Raw genomic sequence first — 21,573 nt, forward strand, 5'->3', positions numbered from 1 at the left:
TTTTCGTGAGACTCAGCTCTAGGAATCGCTTAAACCCTCGAACTTTCTCTCGGGGAGACTTCGAGCCGTCCCAAATGAGGGAAGATCCCCGGGAAAGGCGTTCAAAAGCAGATAAAAACCCCAGAAGAGGCGCTCCCGCCTGCCACGCCGCCCGACCACGCCGAGCCACCGCGCACTGCGCCTGCGCAGCCCTTCCCGCCTCACTCCCCGCACACCCAGCACTGCCCGTCCGTCGATTCCTCCCCGGTGCCGCCTCCACCACCACCCGATCCTTCCCTCCCGGCAGCCCCTCACCGGTAGCTCTCCAACCCGCCCGGGAGGCGGCACGGCCGGCCCAGCCACAGCGCCCGCTGCCAGCAGCCAGCCCCGACCCGCCGCGCCGCCATGCCGCCCCGGCGCGCTGGCCTCTGGGAAGGCGGACGACACCACTCCTCCAGCGGGGGAGACGCCGGTACCGCCTCTCTGCGGCGGTGGTACCGCCCGGCCCCGCCCCCCCCCCGCTGCCCGGACCGCGTGGTGCTGCCCGTGGCGCGGCGCTTCCAAAGGGAGAGCGGGAGCCGCTGTCGGCCGGGAAAGAATTGCTCGTTCGCCATGAGGCCGCCCAAAGTGGTGCCGTGGCGGCGGCTGGTTGGGGTGTCCTTCGGGATGTACACGGCCGAGGAGATCCGGTGAGCCTCCATGTGTGTGCGTCCCGAGCTGTGTGGGTGCTGCTGGGCACTACGAGTCCCAGCGTGCCCCGCGGCAGGGTGCTGGGGAGCAGCGGTGTACTGTGGCGCGCGGCATGCTGGGACACGTAGTCCAGTTGGGCCGTGGCCCAGCCGCCGGGATGGCGGTATAGCCGAGTTTTATACAAAATCTCGCACCGCTCGAGGGGACACACTGACAAAGTGATGTGATTTCTTAGTAGAGTGGCTAGTCACGTAAAAGAAATATTTGCTGCTATATGAATGATTCTGCTCGTTGTATCATGAAATCAGTAATACACAAATTCCTATCGCGTTCGCAAAATACCCTCAGAAAGATGTTTTCATCGATTGAGAAGATCACACAGATCCTAAATGCCCATGGTAGTTATGCCGTTCAAGTGCGTATTACACTCCTGTTCACTGCGGTTGGTTTTTGCTCTCTCCTTTCCCCTTCAGGAAGCTGAGCGTGAAGCCCATCACGAACCCGCAGTACCTGGACAACGTGGGCAATCCCGCTGTGAATGGGCTCTACGACCTGGCCTTGGGACCCCCCGACTCCAGGGAAGTGTGCGCCACTTGCATGCAGAACTTCAGCAACTGCCCCGGACACTTTGGCCACATAGAGCTGCCTCTGCCTGTGTACAACCCCCTGTTCTTCGATGTATGTACACTCAATTATTGCTGGGGAAAGGGCTGGTGGTGCCCGAGCTCTCATGTAGTCCTTGGAAACAGTAAAGGTGCCAAGATCTGTTTTCTCTTTTAAGTGTAATAACAGCAGGTGTAGTAGAAAAGCTTTGTTGTGTCGTGATAGTTCAATACAAAGAGACCTTTTGAAAGGTATGCATTTGTTGTTGTTTTACTCAATATTGACAGGCAGGTGAGGGGGGATGTTCATCCTGAAGTGTGTGACTGACTGCAGGATGTCATGCTTTAATTAAATGAATGGCACAGCAAAAATTACCATTTCCTTTAAACAACTACTGCACGTGAACAGCTGTCTACTCTTCCAGTTTTTAACAAACCTGAGCTGGGATGAATTTTCCTCTTGAGGTGCTCATCTCACCATTTACAATAGCTGCCTTTTGCACAGGCTACTAATTGAGAGTCAAAACCTCAGTTTCAAGTGGCCAAAGTTAGATGAGGTACCCACTTCTAGCCTTGTTCCAGCTTTGAGTAAAATAACTGTATTGACCAAGGATTAAAATCCTGCAGCAGTAATTCCCAGCCTTCAGGCCACGGGGGGAGTGAGAGAACTGTGTTAATTAATAACACAGAGCTGTGCTAAATAATAAAACCAACTGATAATTTCCCAGACCTTGAGGAAAACATGATTGTGTGAAGGATCTGGTAGGATTGAGACCAGGATGTTTCATTTTACTAGTGTGAGGGTTTGGGTTCCACATTGTCCTCTGTGGGGTGAGCTATCAGGAGCTGTAGTCACAGTGTGAGAGCAGCCTGGGTCCCAGAGCTGCTGTAGATACCACAAGTGTTTAATGTATCTGAGGCCACAGCTCTCTTCACAGAGAGCAGCAGGCACAACTCTCTCCCAGGATTTTTCGTGGGGAAGGCAGTGAGAAGCTCAGAGAAGAAGAGAAAACAATTCTTATCTCTATTCACTGCTCTTGTTTTGCACATGTGGACTGTGTTATAGAGATTGTTTACCCAAAGTGATTTGTTACTGGACACTGGTGAAGGTTCTTTTGATTCCTTGGCCAGTTGGGTCAAAGTTGTGTCCTGCCTGTCTCAGACAGTCACAGGTTTTTCTTTAGTATTCTTTGGTATAGCATCTCTTTAGTTTGTAATTTAGTATCGTATTAGTGTAATATAGTATAGTTTAATAAAGCAATTGTTCAGCCTTCTGAATCATGGAGTCAATGCACATTATTCCCTACACTGGGATTGCTCTGCATTGATAGTAGACAGCCTGCAGAGAGTTTATCTACAGATCATGCTTTGCATATGAGTTTGGTTGAAATCAATTTTTTTCAAGCAAATTCTTTATGATTAAAATGAACCATTAATCTAATTTCCCAATTATAATAGCACTCTCTTTAAGTCCAAACAGTTGCATTTACTTCCTTACTGTGCAAGCCAGTACATCTGCCAGGATAACCTTTCCTTCCCCCTTCCTTTCCAGAAATTGTACCTTCTGATCCGAGGCTCCTGTTTGAACTGCCACATGCTGACCTGCCCTCGAGCTGTGGTTCACCTGCTGCTGAGCCAGCTGAAGGTGCTGCAGAAAGGGCTGCTCCACGCTGTCCACGACCTCGAAATCGTTCTGAACAGGGCAAGTACTGTGTGGTGCTCCAGCCCTTTTGCAGTTCGTGGTCTCACAGCTGTAAAGCTCTCTGCCAACTCCTCTTCTTCTGTTCCTTGTAGTTTGTAGAGCAGTGTGCAGATGCAACAGGCTCAGAAATTGAGGAAGAGTTGAATCGCCACGTGCAGGAAATGTTACAGAGCTCTCAAATAAGGGATCGGTGCTCAAATGTAAGTACAGGCAGGGCTTCTCCTGAGATCCTGGGCTTTATCCTCTTAAAAAAGTGATGTGCAGAGCAAAGCCTGACTTTGTAGGTGCTGGATTTTGTCCAGTTCTGAACTGTGTTATGTTTAAGGGCTTTTTGAGGGAAATATCTGAAATTAAACTTTAAAAGGATTTTATTTTCCATTAGTGTAACTGTTGAATTTCTGAAAAATAGGGAAATGTCTGTGTAGGGAAGTGTTTTGATGGTGTAAATACCATATTAGAATCTGATACTGCTGTCAATACACCACCCACAGATGCTGATACTGCTCTGATGCTGCAGAACACATTTTGAGAACTCATGTATCCAGCAAACTTGCAGAATTAATTACAGTGACATTTTTAGGAAGACTTGTGTAATTGAATTCTAATTTCCATTTAAACGTAGTTTAATATACTTGGTTAGTAAAGGTGGGTGAAGAAGATACTTACTAAGGTCATTCAACAGATTTGTTTATAAGCCAGTTTTAATTCCTTGATCACTTGCTTAAAAACTATGCTTAAGCACTCTGTAAATCATACATTCATGAGCTGTCAAAAGAAGTGGTTTTTGTCATTTTTATACTTACCTAAATCATCATTAGAGAAAAGCTTTAAATTTCAGTACTGACTTGAAAATTAAAGACTTTATGGAATAAATTGCAAAAGGAGCTTGGAGAGCACTGAGGGATGTATGCCTCCAGCAAAGATGATGAAAGAACACTACAGATCAAGGCATGAATTAATCAGTGCATGGATGTGTGTGCATTGATACTAATAATGTTCGTGTTGTAATGTTAATTGTGTAATGGTTAATGAATTCTTCATATAGCATGTTTTAATTTTTTTTAAATTATAATCGTTATTTTTAATTTTTTTCCTTTTCTTTCAGGTCAAAAATGTGTGTGAGTGTAGAAATAAACTGATATCACAGTTCTGGAAAGCACACATGGCTTCAAAGAAATGCCCAAACTGCAAGTGAGTTTAACTACATGAGGAAGCTGGTTTCTAGTTAAATGCTGTATTTATATTAACCTTTTGTCTGCCTGTCCTGTTTGGGTTTTTTTTTCTCTTTAAGATCCAGGAGATCACTGGTGCGAAAGGAGCACAACAGCAAGCTGACAGTAACCTATCCTTCTACAGTGTACCATAAGTCAGGAGAGGAAGGCATTCTGGATGAAACAGCAGGTGAAATATTTGTCTTCTACTCAGATATGTTTGCAGTTTTCCCCTGCATGTAAGGGGCACAGATTCTTAGCAGTGACTGTGCACTTGGAACTCATTTATAAAAAATACTGATTATAACTAAACCAGTAAGCTCAGAGTCAGAGAGAACCCAATTCCATTAAATTTCTGTTTGAGAGCCTCTTGTGCTTTTGCAGCTTCAAGTGTCTCTGTGTCAGGAAAGGAAGTACAACAGCATAATCTTTGTCAGCTTTAGGGCGGTTTTGGGGCACTTCATTTTTGGCAGGTAGCTGATTTTCTGCTGGATTTTTTAAACAGGGTAACTACGGGTAAAATTAATTAGGAGGAAGATGACCAACTTTAGAAAGAAAATCACATTATCCTAACTCTTGTGAATGAATTTCCTCTTGAAGAGTAAAAGACAAAAAAGAAAGTAGGTGGCACTTTCCAGGATTAATTAACCTATTGTTTGAATAAATTTGAACCTCCTTTTCCTTCTCATATCCTTGATCCTTTACACAATGAGACAGAATTGAAGCAGACATTTATGTGTGTTATTTAGCCCTTAGGAAAGGTTTCTGTAGAGTTTATTTTTTTTGCTACTCTCTGATTTAGATACTAGATTAAATCTCTGGAGCTGTAGCTGAAGAGGCCAAATGGGAAGTATTCTGTATTCTGAGCTGGGATGGATCACACAGTTAGTTAGATAACCATGCACAGGCTATGCACAAAGTCCCAAAAGGAGTACCTTCAGCCTTGGCATTGATGCATTTCTGTTTGAGGGATGGAAAGGTTTTCTAGGTGAATGGAGAATTGAACTTTCAGTGTGCAATAATTGCATTTCTGGATCTAAGCCAGAAGAAGAACAGGAAATTGTCTGAGGTCGTGGCAGAACTGCTTTTCATCGAGTTGTGGAAATTGAGAGCTAAAATCTCTGGCTTTGTTTTGAAAATAATTAATCTTTTTGCTTTTTAGTAACAAAGCCATGTGTTTTCCTTCCTCTCCAAAGCAGAGGTAGGCCAGACACTCACCTGTAATGTGGATGGTGCTGTTGTCTCCTTCAGCTGAGTATTTAATGGGACCCTTGATACCTCCCTGGTAGTGCCTGAACCCCACTGAAAGCTTCCCCAGCTGCAGGCTGAGACTTGATTTGGCCGAGACTTTTTTGGTCAGGGGATGAGATCATTTGAAGGAAGGTTCCAGCTCACTATAAGTCAAAAAAAGCATAAACTTTAGATGTTTAGATAAAATACGTTTATTTCTGTTATTTATATTCATATTCACTAGGCACAGAGATGGTTTCTTTTTTACTTAATTTCATATTCCCAAAGCAAACATTTAAATTATAATTTTGATGTAGGTGTCAGCCAGTATATTTTGTATGTATATTTTGTGTTTCCATTCCTTCTCTGAGCTAGAAGCACCATTGTAAGCAAAAAAACCCCCAAAACCTTTCAGAGTAATGTCTTGAGATTTTTTTTTCCATAAATATTTTAGTTTAATTTTATTTTTTACTTTTCAGGTATTGATGAAAGCCAGTTAGGGAAGAGAGGATACCTGACACCAATGACTGCCAAGGAATACATCCTGGCTCTGTGGAAGAATGAAGGTAATGGTTGTGAAGAGCAACATTACTTCATTTTTTGTACTATTTAGTGGACAAATCTGCAAATGTTCCAGTATGAACTCCTGGTCAAATCTTTGCCTTTTGCCTTAAGGGCTTCTGGCTGCAATATAAGTTTTGTGACAGGAGGACTGGCAGCCAGTGAATGCAGAGACCTGGATTCAGTTGATACTTTGATAATTTATTCTCAAATTGTGGGTCCCCACAAATCACAACAGGTGTTTGCAGAGACTGTGATTTCCTATGGTGCTGCACCCCACAGTTACACTGGTTAAAGACTGAAAATGTGTTTATCAGCCTCTCTTTTGGGTTGCCTGTACTCTGAATCTGTCTGCAGTTGCCAGGAGAAACCAAAGCACTTTTGTGAATCAGTCACAGTCCATTACTGGAACCTTTATTCCTCTAGTTTTGCTTTCTCCATTTGCTATAATCTATATTTCTGTCCAGAGTTGTTTCTAAAATACTTCATATGTGTCAAAAAAAAAGAGTGGCAATTCTTTCTAAACCGTGTCTGAATGTTTTTATTTTAAACAAGCTCAGTAGTGTTAACTTAGCAGATTCTTTTAACTTGTTGACCAAGTGCATCTGGGGGTTTGGATAGCCAAACAACAGCAATGAGAATGAGTTTATATTTCTTTTGTCTCTTTTTAGGTTTCTTTCTTCGTTATCTCTTCCCTGGGATGGATCCCAATGATAGTTCAGGATTCAGTCCAGACATGTTTTTTTTAGATCTGCTTGTGGTTCCACCTTCAAGGTAAAATTTATTCCACCAAAATCTTGTAGAAATCACAGGATTTAGTGCACCCTTTGCAGGAGTTGGAGATCCAAACTCCTGTAGTACAGACACTGGTCTGCTTAAGTGTCAGTAGAGTGTTTAAATAATAAAAATCACACTAGTAGTTGATAAGTTCTAGTGTAACTTCAAGTGAGTTAGTTAGAAGACTGAAATAGTAGTTATGGAAAACATATATTTTAGTATTAGTATTTTAAGTGATTATAGAATATTGTAACTGCATAGTACTGATAGAATTTCTTGTTAAGGATCATTCATCTTTTATGACTGTCCCAGTAGAATATATGAATTTATAAATGCCCACTGTTGGTTTGGATTATTTTCCATGCACTGAAGATTTAGCTTAGACTATTTGGGGTTTATCATGCTGCTTTTGAGTGGGTTTAATCCTCTGAAGTGATTTTAATTTGCTGTAGGTATCGTCCTGTAAATCGCCTTGGAGATCGCCTGTTCACAAACGGGCAGACTGTGAACTTGCAGGCTGTGATGAAAGATGCCCAATTGATAAGGAAGCTCTTGGTTTTCATGGCCAAAGAACAGTGTCAGCCAATAAAATTTACAGAAGAAATTCAAACAGTAAGAGTTACTGGTTGTCTTATTGTTTATTTCTTTGGATGGGTGGGTTGAATTCAGGAAGGCTTCTGTTTAAGCTGTTCCTGTAACAGTTTTTGCCTGAGGTTGGAATATCTGCTGGTGGAGATGTTCCATACCTTGTTTGGTTTTTTCCCTCTGCTGTTTTCTACCTGGGGTAAAAGGAAAAAACATTTTGCTCAGATCCTCTTAGCCATGGATTTTTGTATGTGAGACATAACAGGCTCCTGTTTCTAGAGAATTAAATATGTACAGCACAAACAGTTCACAATTAAACTTTGCCAGCAGCTCAACACATGAAAAGAGGGGGGAAAAGGCCACTTCAGCTTCTAAGCCTTGTGGAGCCAGTGTTTATTTTTTGGCAGTTGATGTCTAAGTAGGGTGCAAAACTTCACAAATAATATAGTTAGTAACAATATTTGTCTGCTTCTGACAGTTCACATAGTTGTATTGTGTAAATAATAATGCATTCAGCTTGCCTCATTCCATATTTGTTCATCAGTTGTATCATTGAGGGGTCTTTGACACTGGGCTCAGTTTCAGGGGAACTTGATTTACATCTTCAGTGTAAAACATTTTGGAAACACTGTTAGTTACTCAGAATGTAGCCACTAGATGGAGATCTGTTCTTAAAACATTTGACAGGATGTCAGTGAATTTTGGATGTGACTGATTTAGTGGCTTTTAGACTGAAAACAAAGTGATGTAAGTGATAAAAATAATGTAAATCCAAGAGATTTTAACTAAGAATAGGATTTTCTAGTTACAGTGATTCCTAACATGGACTGACAACCAGTGCAAAATAATGGTGAATGTTTCTTTTGCTATATTTAATACTGTAATTAATACCAGTAAGTAAGTAGAAGATATTTTTTGTTCTGTCCAAATTTCTAATTTCTGTTTCTGCAGGAGACAGGAGAGGATAGTGAACCTCTGGACCGTTCTGTGCTGACCACAATTCCAGGACAGAGCATTGCAGATAAGCTGTACAACGCCTGGATACGTCTCCAGAGCCATGTCAACATTGTGTTTGACAGTGACATGGACAAGCTGATAACAGAAAAATACCCTGGTATTCGTCAGGTGGGTAGCAGGTGGAGTCTTAATTAAAAAAGAAAAGCTGATGGAGTAAGAAAAAAGTGAACTATTTGTGATTAGTACATGGGCATTTTCATGCCACTCATCATGGCAAGAATCCATCTGGTTTTCCATATTTGTCGCAATAGGACACGAAATGAGTGATACACACAAGCTGAGATGTCCAAGGTAAAAAGAGGGCAGTTTATTTCTTAACTCCAATATTTATAGACTTTCAAAAGTGGCCATGGATTGGAGGATGAAATTGCCACCTCTCCAACCACACTGGTCAAACCAACAGTCCATCAATTCTCTTCTCCAGAAAGGAATGCAAAACAATCATTATTTACATGAAAAGTGTGTGAGAAATTCCATTACAAAAATGTAGACATCAGAAGGCTTAGAAGAACTTACAAGAACAGCATGACACGTGCTTGCAGGTTTTAATTGTTCCCTTCTGTTTTCCAAGCTGTTGGAGAAGAAGGAAGGGCTGTTCCGCAAGCACATGATGGGGAAGCGCGTGGATTTCGCTGCTCGATCCGTCATTTGCCCCGACATGTACATTGGGACCAACGAGATTGGCATCCCCATGGTGAGCATGGATAAAGGACTGTGTCCTCCTGGTGCAGCTGAGGACTGAACTGCACTACTGGCAATTTGGGAGCAGATTAAAATCTAGAGGGTTTCTGACTCATCTGAACTCTTTCGTGCCCAGTGTTAATAAGGAAGGGAGCACTGAAGAGCAGGAGATTTTTACTGTTACAAAACAAGAATACCACATCTGAGAAAGAGGATTTTTTTTTTAAAAAAAAAAGGAAAAAGCTGCACTTGCTTTGTGGGAGTAGGAATTGGTGGAAACTTCAAAAGTAGATCCTGTTCCTCCTGTGGTCTTTGTACAAGGTATTTTTTTTAGGTATTGTAGGCTTAAGAGAAGGCTGTGATGTTACCAACTTCATCCATCCTTAAGGATTTTTGGCTACATGGAGATGACAACAAGCCTGAAACTGTTTTTCGTTATCTTGTCTTTGCAGAAAATAGTGAACCTGATGATAATGTGCTTTTTCTCTGTATTTGTTGGCTTATTTGCAGAATCTAAATCCATGATTGCTTTCTTTAATTGCTAATTGAGTTTTATACCACAGTAGAAAATAGTGAAAGGAATATTGTTTCTATTCTTGTGGTAGAGGTTTTTAAAGCAGAAATGTATTTATTTGGCACTAGAGTAGACTGAGGAGGAGATGCATTCAAGAGCTTCAAGTAATCTATCATTGCATTTACTACTTAATTTTTGATGCTGTTTTATCAGTGGCTTTTAGATCTTTAAGCCAAAATTGAACAACATGTTATTTCTCTCCTCTCTTCCTTCCTGTCTAGGTATTTGCCACCAAACTGACTTATCCTCAGCCAGTCACTCCCTGGAATGTCAAAGAGCTGAGGCAGGCTGTCATCAATGGCCCCAAGGTGCACCCTGGGGCCTCCATGGTCATTAACGAGGACGGGTCTCGCACGGTGCTGAGCGCCACCAGCCTGACCCAGCGCGAGGCCATCGCCAAGCAGCTCCTCACCCCCTCCTCAGGGGCACCCCAGACAGGCCTGAAGATTGTGAGTATGGGCTGAGTCCTCCTCCATCTCTGGTTCAGGGGGCAGGAGCAAAAACATGGTGCTTTTTCAAATTCTAAACCCCATTTTTCATTCCTTTACATTATACTAATACACAGTGTGTGGCATTCGTCATGGCAAGATGCAGAGCAGTCTTGGTGGCCTTGGCAGTGCTGGCTTATTTGGGCTCCATGATCTTAGAGGTCTTTTCCAACCTAATTCTATGTCAGTTGTTTCTCCTCTGTGCTACAGTTTGATCAACCTTTGCAACTTCTTAACTGTATCACTGTCCCTTGCAAGAGTTGAAAAAGCACTATTTAGCTACTAGGGCAAAAGTTTTGGTATTTAATAGTGTTTTTACGTTGTTGTATTACCTTGTCTCTCGTAAAGGCTTAGCAGAGATTTGAAATTTAATTCTGAATATTTCTGTGATGTCAGTTCTTTCAGAACCTGTCACAGAGTTAAACATAACAGTATTTAGATTGTACAAACAACTTACCATACTCTCGTTGATAATTACTTAAGTGGATGTTTGGATGTTGCTAACAGAAAAATTAAAATGAGACTGTTCTGAGAAACTCTGTTTTAGATAAGGATGTATTGTGTTGTTCTCAGAGCTGAAATTAAGAGACTCCTGGTCTCTGCTTCAGCTACTGTGTCATATTACTACCTTAGTCTAGGGTGTCCAGGGCTGGGTATATAATGGGAGGTATCAGTTCAGCCCAGTGGGTTTGGATGAAGACCTGATTGATTTGATCACTGTGGTTTGGGGGTTAGTGGGGAATGGTTGTTTGGTGGCGAGCAGAGGGCGTTCAGGACCAAACCATCTTGATTCTCTCTGAGTTTTACACAGAGCATGAATACCAGAAAGAAGATAGTTTAAATCTATGTGTGTTTAAAGATCAGTTAGTCCTTTCTGAGGCACTCGTGGCAGCACCCAAATCTCTGTGGCAGGTGTGTCGGCACATCAGGAACGGGGACGTGCTGCTGCTGAACCGCCAGCCCACGCTGCACAGACCCTCCATCCAAGCGCACCGCGCCCGCATCCTGCCCGGGGAGAAGGTGCTGAGGCTGCACTACGCCAACTGCAAGGCTTACAACGCCGACTTCGATGGGGATGAAATGAATGCCCATTTCCCACAGAGTGAGCTGGGCAGGGCAGAGGCCTACACCTTAGCCATCACTGATAAACAGTACCTGGTGCCAAAGGCAAGTAGAACTGCCAGAGAAATTTATTTCTAGATGCATCTAGAAATTACTTTTGTTTATTTTGTCTCATGATAAATGGGATTTTTTTTTTAAGGCTGTTTACTTACTTCTGAGGTTTATTTCTGTGTTCTTTCTACACTTGTGGTTCTGTTCATCTAAAGAAGGCCCAGCACATCCAAACAATCTTGTTCCTTCGAGTGTCAGAAGAGAGCTGTGCTGTAATGAGTTCTTTAGAAATTACTTAAGTGCTTTTATCCAGGGGGAGTAATTTTGGGAGCTGGAGGCACACAACTTACTGTCACTCCAGGACGTGAAATAAAACCACACATGCTGGAACCTCCAAAGTAAAAGAAGGGAAGTTTAACTTCTGACTCCAACATTTATAGATTTTCAAAAGTGACAGTGGATTGGAGGATGACAGTGCCACCTCTCCAATGACACTGGACAAACCAACAGTCCATCAAATTTCTCCTCCTCCAGAAAAGAATGTAGAACAATAATTATTTACAGAAACGTGTGAGAAAGTTCGTTACAAGAATGTAAACATCATCTAAGTATTGTAAAAATCTTTGCTGCTTTATATTTCTGAATAATTATGTGTCTCAGCTCTCTGATCCTTCAGAGGGTGGAGTAGCAGGAGGATATTTCTGCCTTGTGAGACTTCCAAGCTTTCAAAACTTTGCTGTCAGTGGAAAGAATACATGCAGGACATTGCTTTTCTCATTCATGCCAGATTTTTTTATGTTGAAAAGTGATTATACAAAAAAAAAAAATAATTCCTGCCCCTCATCCTGCTTCTTTATAGGTTGTTTCCACATTGTTAATAAACATCATTCCAGACAACCATGCTCCACTGAATTTGACTGGGAAAGCAAAAATTGGTGGCAGAGCCTGGGTGAAGGGACCTGCAAAAGGATGTCTGAATCTTGATTCAATGTGTGAATCTCAGGTATGCAACAACTCTGGGGGTTGGGCTGGGCTGTGTTGTATTAAAATTGTGTGTACAGGAAAAGAATGGGAAGGGAACAAGGCAGATGACAAAGTCAGAAGCAGATATTTGGCAACAGTTACTGCCAGAAGTGGGTGGTAGAATCAGGAAAAATTCTCTGTGGTCCTGACTGAGGTAGATTCCATCTGGTTTTGTTAGACCATGTGTCTTCATTGTCAGACTTTATAGGTGGAAAAATGCAGGTGCTGTTAGAAGTTTCATTTCTGCTACAGATAATCTGGCCACATTTAACCATTCACCAAAATGCAAGCTTTTTAAACCTATACCAATTTTCACATAGATTACATGGAAAAACCTGTAGAGGTCGTAGTACGATTAAAATTTCTGTTTTCCTGATTCAAAGCTGTGTTTTATTTTTCAGGTTATTATCAAAGATGGGGAATTACTGTGTGGAGTGCTGGACAAAGCTCACTTTGGCAGCTCTGCCTATGGGCTGGTCCACTGCTGCTATGAGATCTATGGGGGTGAAACCAGTGGGAAGGTGCTGACGTGTCTGGGGCGCCTCTTCACTGCTTACCTGCAGCTGTACAGGGGATTCACCATGGGTGAGTACCTGCAGCACCTCCTGAGGTCTAAACCAGACATGGTTGGGCATAATACATGCTAATTCTGTGAATTAAATTCTGCTAGACTGCCCTTGAGTGGGATAGCTGGCTGCCAGGCTTTTTTTTTTATCTTGTTTCTTTTTTTTTTTTATCGGTGTATATCTGGCCTTCTAAGCATAAAGGGAGCATAAAGAGTCTTGAGTATGTCCAACAATTTCTCTTTTCTGTCCTGCCTAGCCAAAGTGTACACAGTTAATATGTCCTGTGTTGAAATTTTGTTTCGATCAAAACCTCATGTTTTGCTTCTCTGAAAAGTAATTATTGCATAGAAAGCAGAACAGCTGACTAAACAAGATGAAAGAGCTTCAAGGGCTTGGTGATCAAGCCTTGCATATCACATTTTACTGTAAAACTTTTGGTAAATGAGTTTGAAAAGCTTTCATTACAGGTTTTCAAATTTATATGAGTTATGGAGACACAGTCAACACTCAGCAGTAGTGAGGGACCAACAGACTGCTGTGAGCCAGGGAAAAGGGAGGGCCTCTTTTGGAGTGAGGAAGGTGACTGAGTAACTCACAGGGCTCCTGAGAGCCAGGGTGCAAAAGCTAGATAGGAAAAGATAACAAGCCTAGGACCACTGGGCAGTTAAAATATCAGAAGAAAAGTGAGACTGGAGCAGGAGTTTGGGATTTGGTGTTTTGACACAGCCATTTTTGTGACTATTTTAGTGTCTGTGACAGTACTGTTCACAAACAGCTCACAGGAGTTCAGGTTCCAGTGTTTAATCTGTTCCCTGGTCCTGTCATCTCAAGGATCTGTATTTTTAATTTATCTTTTTTAAAAAGCTAAGAAAAGCTTTCACAATGCTAAGATTGTGAAAAGTTCATCTAATAGTTCAACAATAAGTTTGATGTGGATGGAAGGAAAAAAGCAGTTTGATGTGGCTGGTCCATAAAGCATTAGTTTTAGATTTTTTAGAGACTGTTGAAGTTAAGACTCCTTAAATTAGGGAGTTGATTTTGCACTCTTACTGCTTAGTTGATGTTGCTCTTTTTTTTTTTTTTTTTTATGACTTACAACTTCTCTGGCTCTCTAAAGAGCCAGGAGCTACTCAGATTTTTTTCTTCTTGTCAACTGCAGGCGCTGAATCTAACCATCATTCTTTCCCAGCTCTTCACTCAAAATCCCTGACACCAAATGTTGTTCCTTCCTTGATTTTTTTCAGTTTAGACCATTGTGTTCTGTCTCTCCTCTTTAACAGGGATTGAAGATATTTTGGTTAAACGTGAAGCAGACCACAAAAGAAAAAAAATCATTGAAAGGTCAAGGCAGAGTGGTATTGAAGTAAGTCTGTTTTGCAGATTTATTTTTTCTTCCATAATGCAAAATGTTTGAAATACTGCCTTATTCAATCATGCCTGCTTAACACCTAAAAATTCCTATATTTTACTTTCAGGCCGTTAGAGCTGCTCTTAATTTGCCAGAAACAGCATCATGTGAGGAGGTCCAAGGGAAGTGGCAGGATGCCCATCTCTGCAAAGACCAGAGGGATTTTAACATGGTTGATATGAAATTCAAGGAGGAAGTAAACAATTACAACAATGAAGTCAACAAGGTTGGCATTGAGGCATCTATGCATGCTAATCTTGTTTAACTTTCTTATTAAGTTAATGAATGTGGATGAGCAGTGCCTGACTCTTCTGGAGGATGAAGCTTTCCATCTGTCCCCAGCTTGGGGCTCCACATGCTGCCTCTCCTCCTCAGCCTTGTCCTCCCTGAGTGAGAAGATGGTTTAATATTCAAGATGCTTTTGAAATTATAAATAGGAATGTTTGTGATTCCTTATTGTTTCACTTTGTTAAAGCCTTCCACAGGAATTTCTTGGGTTTATTATTTTAGGAATAATGTTTGGTTTTGTTCCCTTCACTCCCCCACAACTCTGTAGGTTTGCATGCCCCTTGGTCTCCACAGGAGCTTTCCAGAGAACAATTTGCAGTTGATGGTGCAGTCAGGAGCCAAAGGATCCACTGTAAACACAATGCAGGTAATGACACCAGAAAATGCTTAGCAGCTATGTGTGCTGATGTGGTGTGTCCTAGAATATAAACTCTTGTTGGGAAGCTCTTGTGGGGATATCTGATACCAGAGCAACGTTTTCAGTCTGGACTTTGGCATGGAAAAACGCAAGAAGAATGTAATAAAGACCTCAGTGGGTGATGGAAGAGAGTCAGTGTTTATTATAAGCTATTTTTGAATCACTCCTCAGAACATGAGGGTTTATTGAAATAGCAGAATTGCTTTTGAGAAAGAATGCTACAGTTTATACAAACAAACCTATTGTAGGAGAAATAACTTCTCCTGGCCTCTGTTGGAGACTTACCCTCTCCTTCTTCAACTTCTGAATAGGAACAACATAATCTTTGGTTTTGGTAGAAGTGGAAGGATACATTTTCATTTTACCATTTGCAACACAGACACCAAGCAAGAGACACTCTATAAAAATGCCATCTAAAATGGAGAGAATGACCACAGCTCAAAAGGGAGAGCATTTTAGGTTGAGGTTTTTGTTCTGTTTTTAGTACAGTGCTGAGAGGTGGTGAGGGTAATGTAGGGACCTAAAAAATATCTACAGTATTTTTAGTTTCACGTTTCTGTGTTAAAATAAGTATACAGAATGTGGTATTGAGGTAATGTTGAGGATGAGTCAGGGTACTGGAATGACTTTAAAAAGCCAGGTGAGATCTCCATGCCTTTTCTGCCCCTCAGTAGCTGGAACATTTCATGAACAAGTCCACATGGAGCTATAGAGCATTTACTGAACATTTGACTTTTTTTACTGTATTTTTCAAGAAAAATCACTAAGTTTATGTGAACAAAAAGCTGGATGGAAAAGTGATGTTCCCTTTTTTCCTGCCCACATTTAGATTTCTTGTTTGCTGGGCCAGATTGAGCTGGAAGGCCGAAGACCCCCACTGATGGCATCTGGCAAATCACTGCCATGTTTCCAACCTTATGACTTTTCCCCTAGCTCAGGAGGATTTGTGACTGGCAGATTTCTCACTGGAATCAGACCTTCTGTAAGTTTAAGACTGCTTGTGTTGATATTGAAGTTTATTTAAGTCTTGGTATTTTAATAAAGAGTATCTGCAATTATAGATAAATGGACTTTGTTCACCCTGGTTTCATATGAAGCTTTTGAGGAAGAACATAAATTGCCAGTGTCAATGCACTTATTAGCAGGATGCTGATGGTATTGTGCTTGTGTTTAGGAATTCTTCTTTCACTGCATGGCTGGCAGGGAAGGTCTTGTGGATACAGCTGTCAAAACCAGCCGTTCTGGGTACCTGCAAAGGTAAGAGGCCTGCTTTGGAATTGGAGTCTTTGAAAGGTCCTTTTATTGGTTGACTGATTTTCTTTTTTTTCTGAGAAAGTTTTGTAGACTCTAAATGCCTGTATTGCTTAGATTAACTTCACTGTATTTGATTTTTATACAATACTCTGAATGCTGTTTGTTGTAAGTAAAATTTTCTAGAGAACTAGATCAACTGGAACATTATAATTTCAAAGTTACCTCTGGCACATAACAGCAGCAGCTGTTCTCCTTTTGCAAAAATCTTTTTTTCTGGTACAAATACAGATAGGTGTACAAGTTCAGGCAGCTCTAGTTTTTCTTGGCCACAATTAGTGGCTCTTGTCTTTAGTCAAGCAACACCTCCAGCATATATAGAAGAAAATGGAACTTTTGAATTGTGTCAGAGGGCAGTGACAAGTTCTAAAGGAGGGATGCCCCTTTCTTTCAGAAAACTGCTAAAGCAGGACACCAGAAATGGAGAGTAATTTACTGTTTCATTTAAAGTTAGATAGTCCAAGGAAGCTGGAGGGAGCAGCATGCTGAAAGCTTTACAGATTAAGCATTTCACATGAGTGTTGTGTCTATGGGATTTTTGCTTCCAGAATTCCTGATCAGCCCTTAAGTACACTTAAGATGTTGATGAAAATAGTGGTTTTTGTGTTAGAGTTGTATCATTCTCATTGCTTTGTAGCCTCTTAACAGCGTTTTTCTTCTCTTTTGTTTTTTTCCCATTTTTTTCCCTCTGGAATAGGTGTATCATAAAACATTTGGAAGGACTGGTAGTTCAGTATGACCTGACTGTACGAGACAGCGATGGCAGCGTGGTGCAGTTTCTGTATGGAGAAGATGGGCTTGATATCCCTAAAACTCAGTTCTTGCAACCTGAGCAGTTTCCTTTCATTGCAGAAAACTATGAGGTAGAACACCTAAATCTTAAGTATTTATGAGGGGTAAAGGGGAGACTGAAACACATGGTTAACATCTGGCATATCTGTCAGGGAGCCAGTGGCAACACTTGTTTGTCTCAGTTACTTTCAGACTAATGTACAATTTTATTTGCCATTGTATTCAAAATATGGAAGCAATCTGAAGTCTGCAGCATGATTGAAGCAGTCTCAATTTCAGCAGAGCACCAAGCACTGTCTGTTGTAACTCTGCACTTGAATTTAACAAAGATGACTTCACTTTTCAGTCTGTCAAGTTTGATTAACTTTTACCAGTATCGCCACTGCTGATTACAGAGTGGTGATAATAACATAAAGTTGTAAGGGTTTTGTCTCAGTTGGGTTGAAAACTAAATTTGAAAATTGCTTTACAGCAATGACAGCAGATGACCTTCTCAGTTTGCTACAGTGAGGATAGAGAGAAGAATAATCATACAAATTACTTTCTTACAGGTAATCCAGAAGACAAACCATCTGGATGAAGCTTTAGCAAGGATGGAGTCTCACCAAGCTAACCAGCAGTTCAAAGCCATCAAGAAGTGGCGAGCCAGACACCAAAACTCTGTGCAGAGAGAAGGAGGCTTTCTGTTGTTTTCCCAAAAGAAATTGGCAAGTTTGAAAGCACAGCTTCCAGGAGGTGAAATAAAGAATGGAAGAGATCCTGCTACTTTACAGGTAACACAGAGGCAATTGAACTGATTAAGCCCTTCAAAAGAAGTTACAGAATTCAGTATCTTTTGTTTAATTGCTCTGTGAATTCCACAGTGTTTCACAGTTTAACTAAATAAGTTGCCTTTTAAAGGAATCATGTCAACTATGTGGGTGATAAGTTGGGATGTATTAAAGTCTGAGGGCCCTAATGCTAGGGAAGGGGTTAAAAACAAAGATCAGTGTGTTGTTAGAAATGTGTTTTTAAGTCATGTTTGTGAATAGTTTGAGGGATTTTTTTCTTTCTGTTGGTGAGTTATTTGGTTTTTTCATGTACACAAAGCAAATCTCTCTTGCATGGACACCTGTCTGCTAGCTGGATGAGAGCCTGTTTGAATACCAAAGATCAGGGAGCTGAGCCAGCTCTGCCTATTTTTTCCAAAAAATACTCTTGCTTAAGCCTCATGAAGATGGTGTGTATGGACACAAAATGCAGACAGGTCCTGCTTCACAGCCTTGCTGTCACAAGGAATTTATCCTGGTGGAACTTGGGCAGTGAGCATGAAACTCCAGGTTGAAGGTGTTGAGAGATGACTCTGTGAGTTTGACTTCAAAGGCTGTTTTTACTAATCAGAGGTTCATTTATTGAGCTGTGCTGAATTTGTGTTGCTCTTGACACTTTTTGATAATAAGCTCCTTTTTCATGCCAGCTTTGGACAGGTGAGGTGAGAGTCAGCTACAAGCAAAGGTTTAAGTGTATTGAGGGTGTTCACTCCCAGTTAAAATCGTTCTTTGAGGCCTTATTTCACTGCTTTCTGCAGTAGTTGCTGTGGATACATAAGTTGGGAAATTTTTAGGCACGTAAAGAATCTTGAAATAATTTGACTTCAAAAGTGTTAAATATCAGAAAAAGGAGAACACCATATTTGTAGCTGAGCTGTTTGCTGTGTGTGTACACCCTTACACTCTGCACAGGTTGTCCTTTCCTCCTTCACTGCTGCTTGTGGTCTTACTGTGGGTAAACCAGCCAGCCTAAAAACCTCCTCTTATTTTCAGTTGTTGAAGATGTGGTATGAGCTTGATGAGAAGAAACAAAGGAAGTATCTGAAGAAGACAAATAAGTGTCCTGACCCAAGCCTTGGGGTTTGGCGTCCAGATACTTATTTTGCATCAGTTTCAGAAACATTTGAAAAGGGAGTTGAAGGCTATATCAATAAATGGGAATCTGAGAACAGCCGGAGCTACATGCACCCAGCACTTTCTTCTGATAGGTAAAAACCTCTGAGTGCCTTCTTTGCACTGTGCCAAAATCCAAAATACCTTTTGGAGCAAGTTTGCTAAAACTGAAGTCTTTACCAAGCCTTGTTTCTGTTGTGGCCATTGTGAAGCTAAGTAGTGGGTTTCAAAATGGTTCTTGAAAACTAAACATGTTTAGTGTGCAATGGAGAGGCTCTGGTTATCTGTTCCTTCCAAACCTGAATTTTCCATGCTGCTCTGAATTTTCCAAGCCTCTCTGAAACAGCAGCATGCTGTCCCCATACATATATATACATACATGTATGCTGTCCCTATACATATAAAATAATACTTTTCTAGTGATCTTGGAAAACAAAGAATGCTCTTGATGCACCTTGGGGTTAGTAAGGCTGTTAGGAAGTGCAAGTGGGAGTAAATGGACTCTCTTTTGACATTCTGAGAATTGGCAGCAGAACTAAAACAGTTTGGCCAAGGCCCAAGTTCTGTGTTAATGGGCTGTGTTTGTCAGATCAGATGGGGATAGACAATTTTACAGTTTCTGGAGCATATTTATCTGTGAGCTACCAGGAGAAATTGTCTCAAATATGTAAGTTCATTGAACTGAGCAATGATTCATTCTCTTCTGAGTTTATTTTGTATGTTGAGCTAAACCTCTCATTTCCTGTCTCCAGATTAAAGGATCTGTTGTATTTAAAGTGGCAGCGTTCTCTCTGTGACCCAGGAGAAGCTGTGGGGCTTCTTGCTGCTCAGAGCATTGGGGAACCTTCAACACAGATGACTCTAAACACCTTCCACTTTGCTGGCAGAGGTGAAATGAATGTCACATTGGGTATTCCAAGGTGAGAAAGCCATGTCCTCAGTGGGCCCTTTATTTTAGGCACTAAGGTATAGAATTGTGCTAGGTTCACTAGAAGGTATATGTGTGAATGTTGAGGGTGAACAGTCCCTCAGTGTACTTGTAAATTTTCCCTGTTGAGAATATTTTAATGTTTTACAATTTTCCAGTTGTTTTGGTTTGTTTTCCAGATACTAAATATCTGTGAAGACTCCTTACTCTAATCTGATTTACACCAAATCATCAATTTGTTTGGAATAACGTGGGTCCTGACCTGGCCTCATGTGGGAGTGTGGGATGCCTTAGGTGGGAGGGGACTGTGTTGCTTCAGAGAAGCACAGGAGGGGAAAAACATACAAGGAAGCATGACCTCATTAATCCTTCTGTTCTTGGACAATTTATTATCATCTCTCCTCATAACTGGGGAATAATCCAGTTGAGGCAGTGGGGCTGCTGCTGTGCTGTGCCTGGTGGGGAGTCAGAACAGAGAAAAGGAGCAGCACTGTGTAACCGCAGCTCTGGGTGCACATGGCTTTGGTGGAGCTGCCAGTTACTGCATTTTGCCTAATGAAATAACCCAGATAATTATTTGATTTGCATAATGCTTTTATGGCTTAATTGGAATGATTTTTCTTTGTGTAAAGGTTGAGGGAAATACTGATGGTGGCCAGCTCAAACATTAAAACACCGATGATGAGTGTTCCTGTGCTCAATACCAAGAAAGCTCTCAAAAAGGTGAAACAGCTTAAGAAACTGCTCACAAGAGTGTGCTTGGCTGAGGTGAGCCTCCTTTTCAGTGCATCCTTTGAGAGTCAGCAAAACAAATTCTCCTCTTTGAGCTCATCAGTAGTTTGCTATGCCATAGTCTTTGGCTTTTTCTCAAGCACCTTTTCCTCTGTCTGTAGAATTGGAGGGATTCTGTTTTGTCTTGGAGACAAGCTAACCTGGCTGTGATTGACATACAGCTCAGATGGATACCTTTCTGTCTGTCCCCCTCCCCTTCCTAATCTCACACAAATAGCTGTAGTCAATAGAAGCAGAACACGTGTCTCTGTGGAGATTCCCTACACCAGGATGTGTTCTGTGTTCCCTCTCTTCCTGGCTGTGCACCCTTGTGCTCTCCTACATGCCCTCCCCATTCTATTTTTTCATCTCTTGCGAGTTGAAAGCAGCAAAAATCAGAGACTTTTGTTAAGTTAAAACTTAGCTGTATGCTGGAATACTGTCCTGCTCTGTGAGCATGGTCAGTAAAATGAACCTGTAGGGCCCCTGAGAAGGGTAATCTCTTGTGAAGGAGTTGGGTGGGAGGTGAGGCTTTTCCAGTATTGTCTGAGTTAATTGTTGGGAAGACTAAGTCTAAAAGTGCAGTAGGGTACAGTCCTTTTGCCCAGGAGCAAAGCCTTCAGAAAAGTTTGCCAGTTAGCCTTGTGTAATTCTAGTTTCCTGTGGAAAGCACTGGAACTGCAGGAAACAAATGAAATGTCTTCATCAAAGGAGTAACAGTCCTACTTGGGAATGTTTTGTAGGTCTTGGAGAAAGTGGACATCGAGGAATCCCTGCATGTGAAGCACAAGCTGAACAAGCATCGCCTCTACAAAATCAAATTCCATTTCTTGCCCCACGAATGTTACCGAGAGGAGAAGTGTGTGAAGCCCAGGCAGATCTTGCACTTCATGGAAACAAGGTGAGTTTGTTTTCAGATACATTAATATTTGCTCT

The 21,573-nt window shown here is 41.5% G+C and overlaps 1 protein-coding gene across 1 annotated transcript in view; it reads left to right on the forward strand.

Annotated features, from left to right (window-relative positions):
• The first annotated feature begins 299 nt into the window (after positions 1–299).
• Positions 300–21,573, forward strand: part of POLR1A (RNA polymerase I subunit A) — a 30,135-nt gene continuing 8,861 nt past the window's right edge. The window contains 27 exon segments of the mRNA XM_041481745.1: positions 300–668; positions 1,143–1,347; positions 2,824–2,973; positions 3,066–3,173; positions 4,079–4,164; positions 4,265–4,374; positions 5,894–5,980; positions 6,647–6,749; positions 7,205–7,364; positions 8,289–8,462; positions 8,926–9,048; positions 9,831–10,058; positions 11,010–11,388; positions 11,511–11,528; positions 12,017–12,213; positions 12,635–12,818; positions 14,080–14,162; positions 14,275–14,433; positions 14,764–14,862; positions 15,743–15,895; positions 16,088–16,170; positions 16,922–17,087; positions 17,568–17,789; positions 18,819–19,033; positions 19,691–19,858; positions 20,499–20,634; positions 21,381–21,538. Of these exon segments, the coding sequence (XP_041337679.1) occupies positions 385–668; positions 1,143–1,347; positions 2,824–2,973; positions 3,066–3,173; positions 4,079–4,164; positions 4,265–4,374; positions 5,894–5,980; positions 6,647–6,749; positions 7,205–7,364; positions 8,289–8,462; positions 8,926–9,048; positions 9,831–10,058; positions 11,010–11,388; positions 11,511–11,528; positions 12,017–12,213; positions 12,635–12,818; positions 14,080–14,162; positions 14,275–14,433; positions 14,764–14,862; positions 15,743–15,895; positions 16,088–16,170; positions 16,922–17,087; positions 17,568–17,789; positions 18,819–19,033; positions 19,691–19,858; positions 20,499–20,634; positions 21,381–21,538 (4,238 nt within the window). The 5' untranslated portion in view covers positions 300–384.

Source organism: Pyrgilauda ruficollis, unplaced genomic scaffold (genome assembly GCF_017590135.1).
Source record: "Pyrgilauda ruficollis isolate IOZ18807 unplaced genomic scaffold, ASM1759013v1 scaffold1, whole genome shotgun sequence".
Classification (NCBI taxonomy): Eukaryota; Metazoa; Chordata; class Aves; order Passeriformes; family Passeridae; genus Pyrgilauda; species Pyrgilauda ruficollis.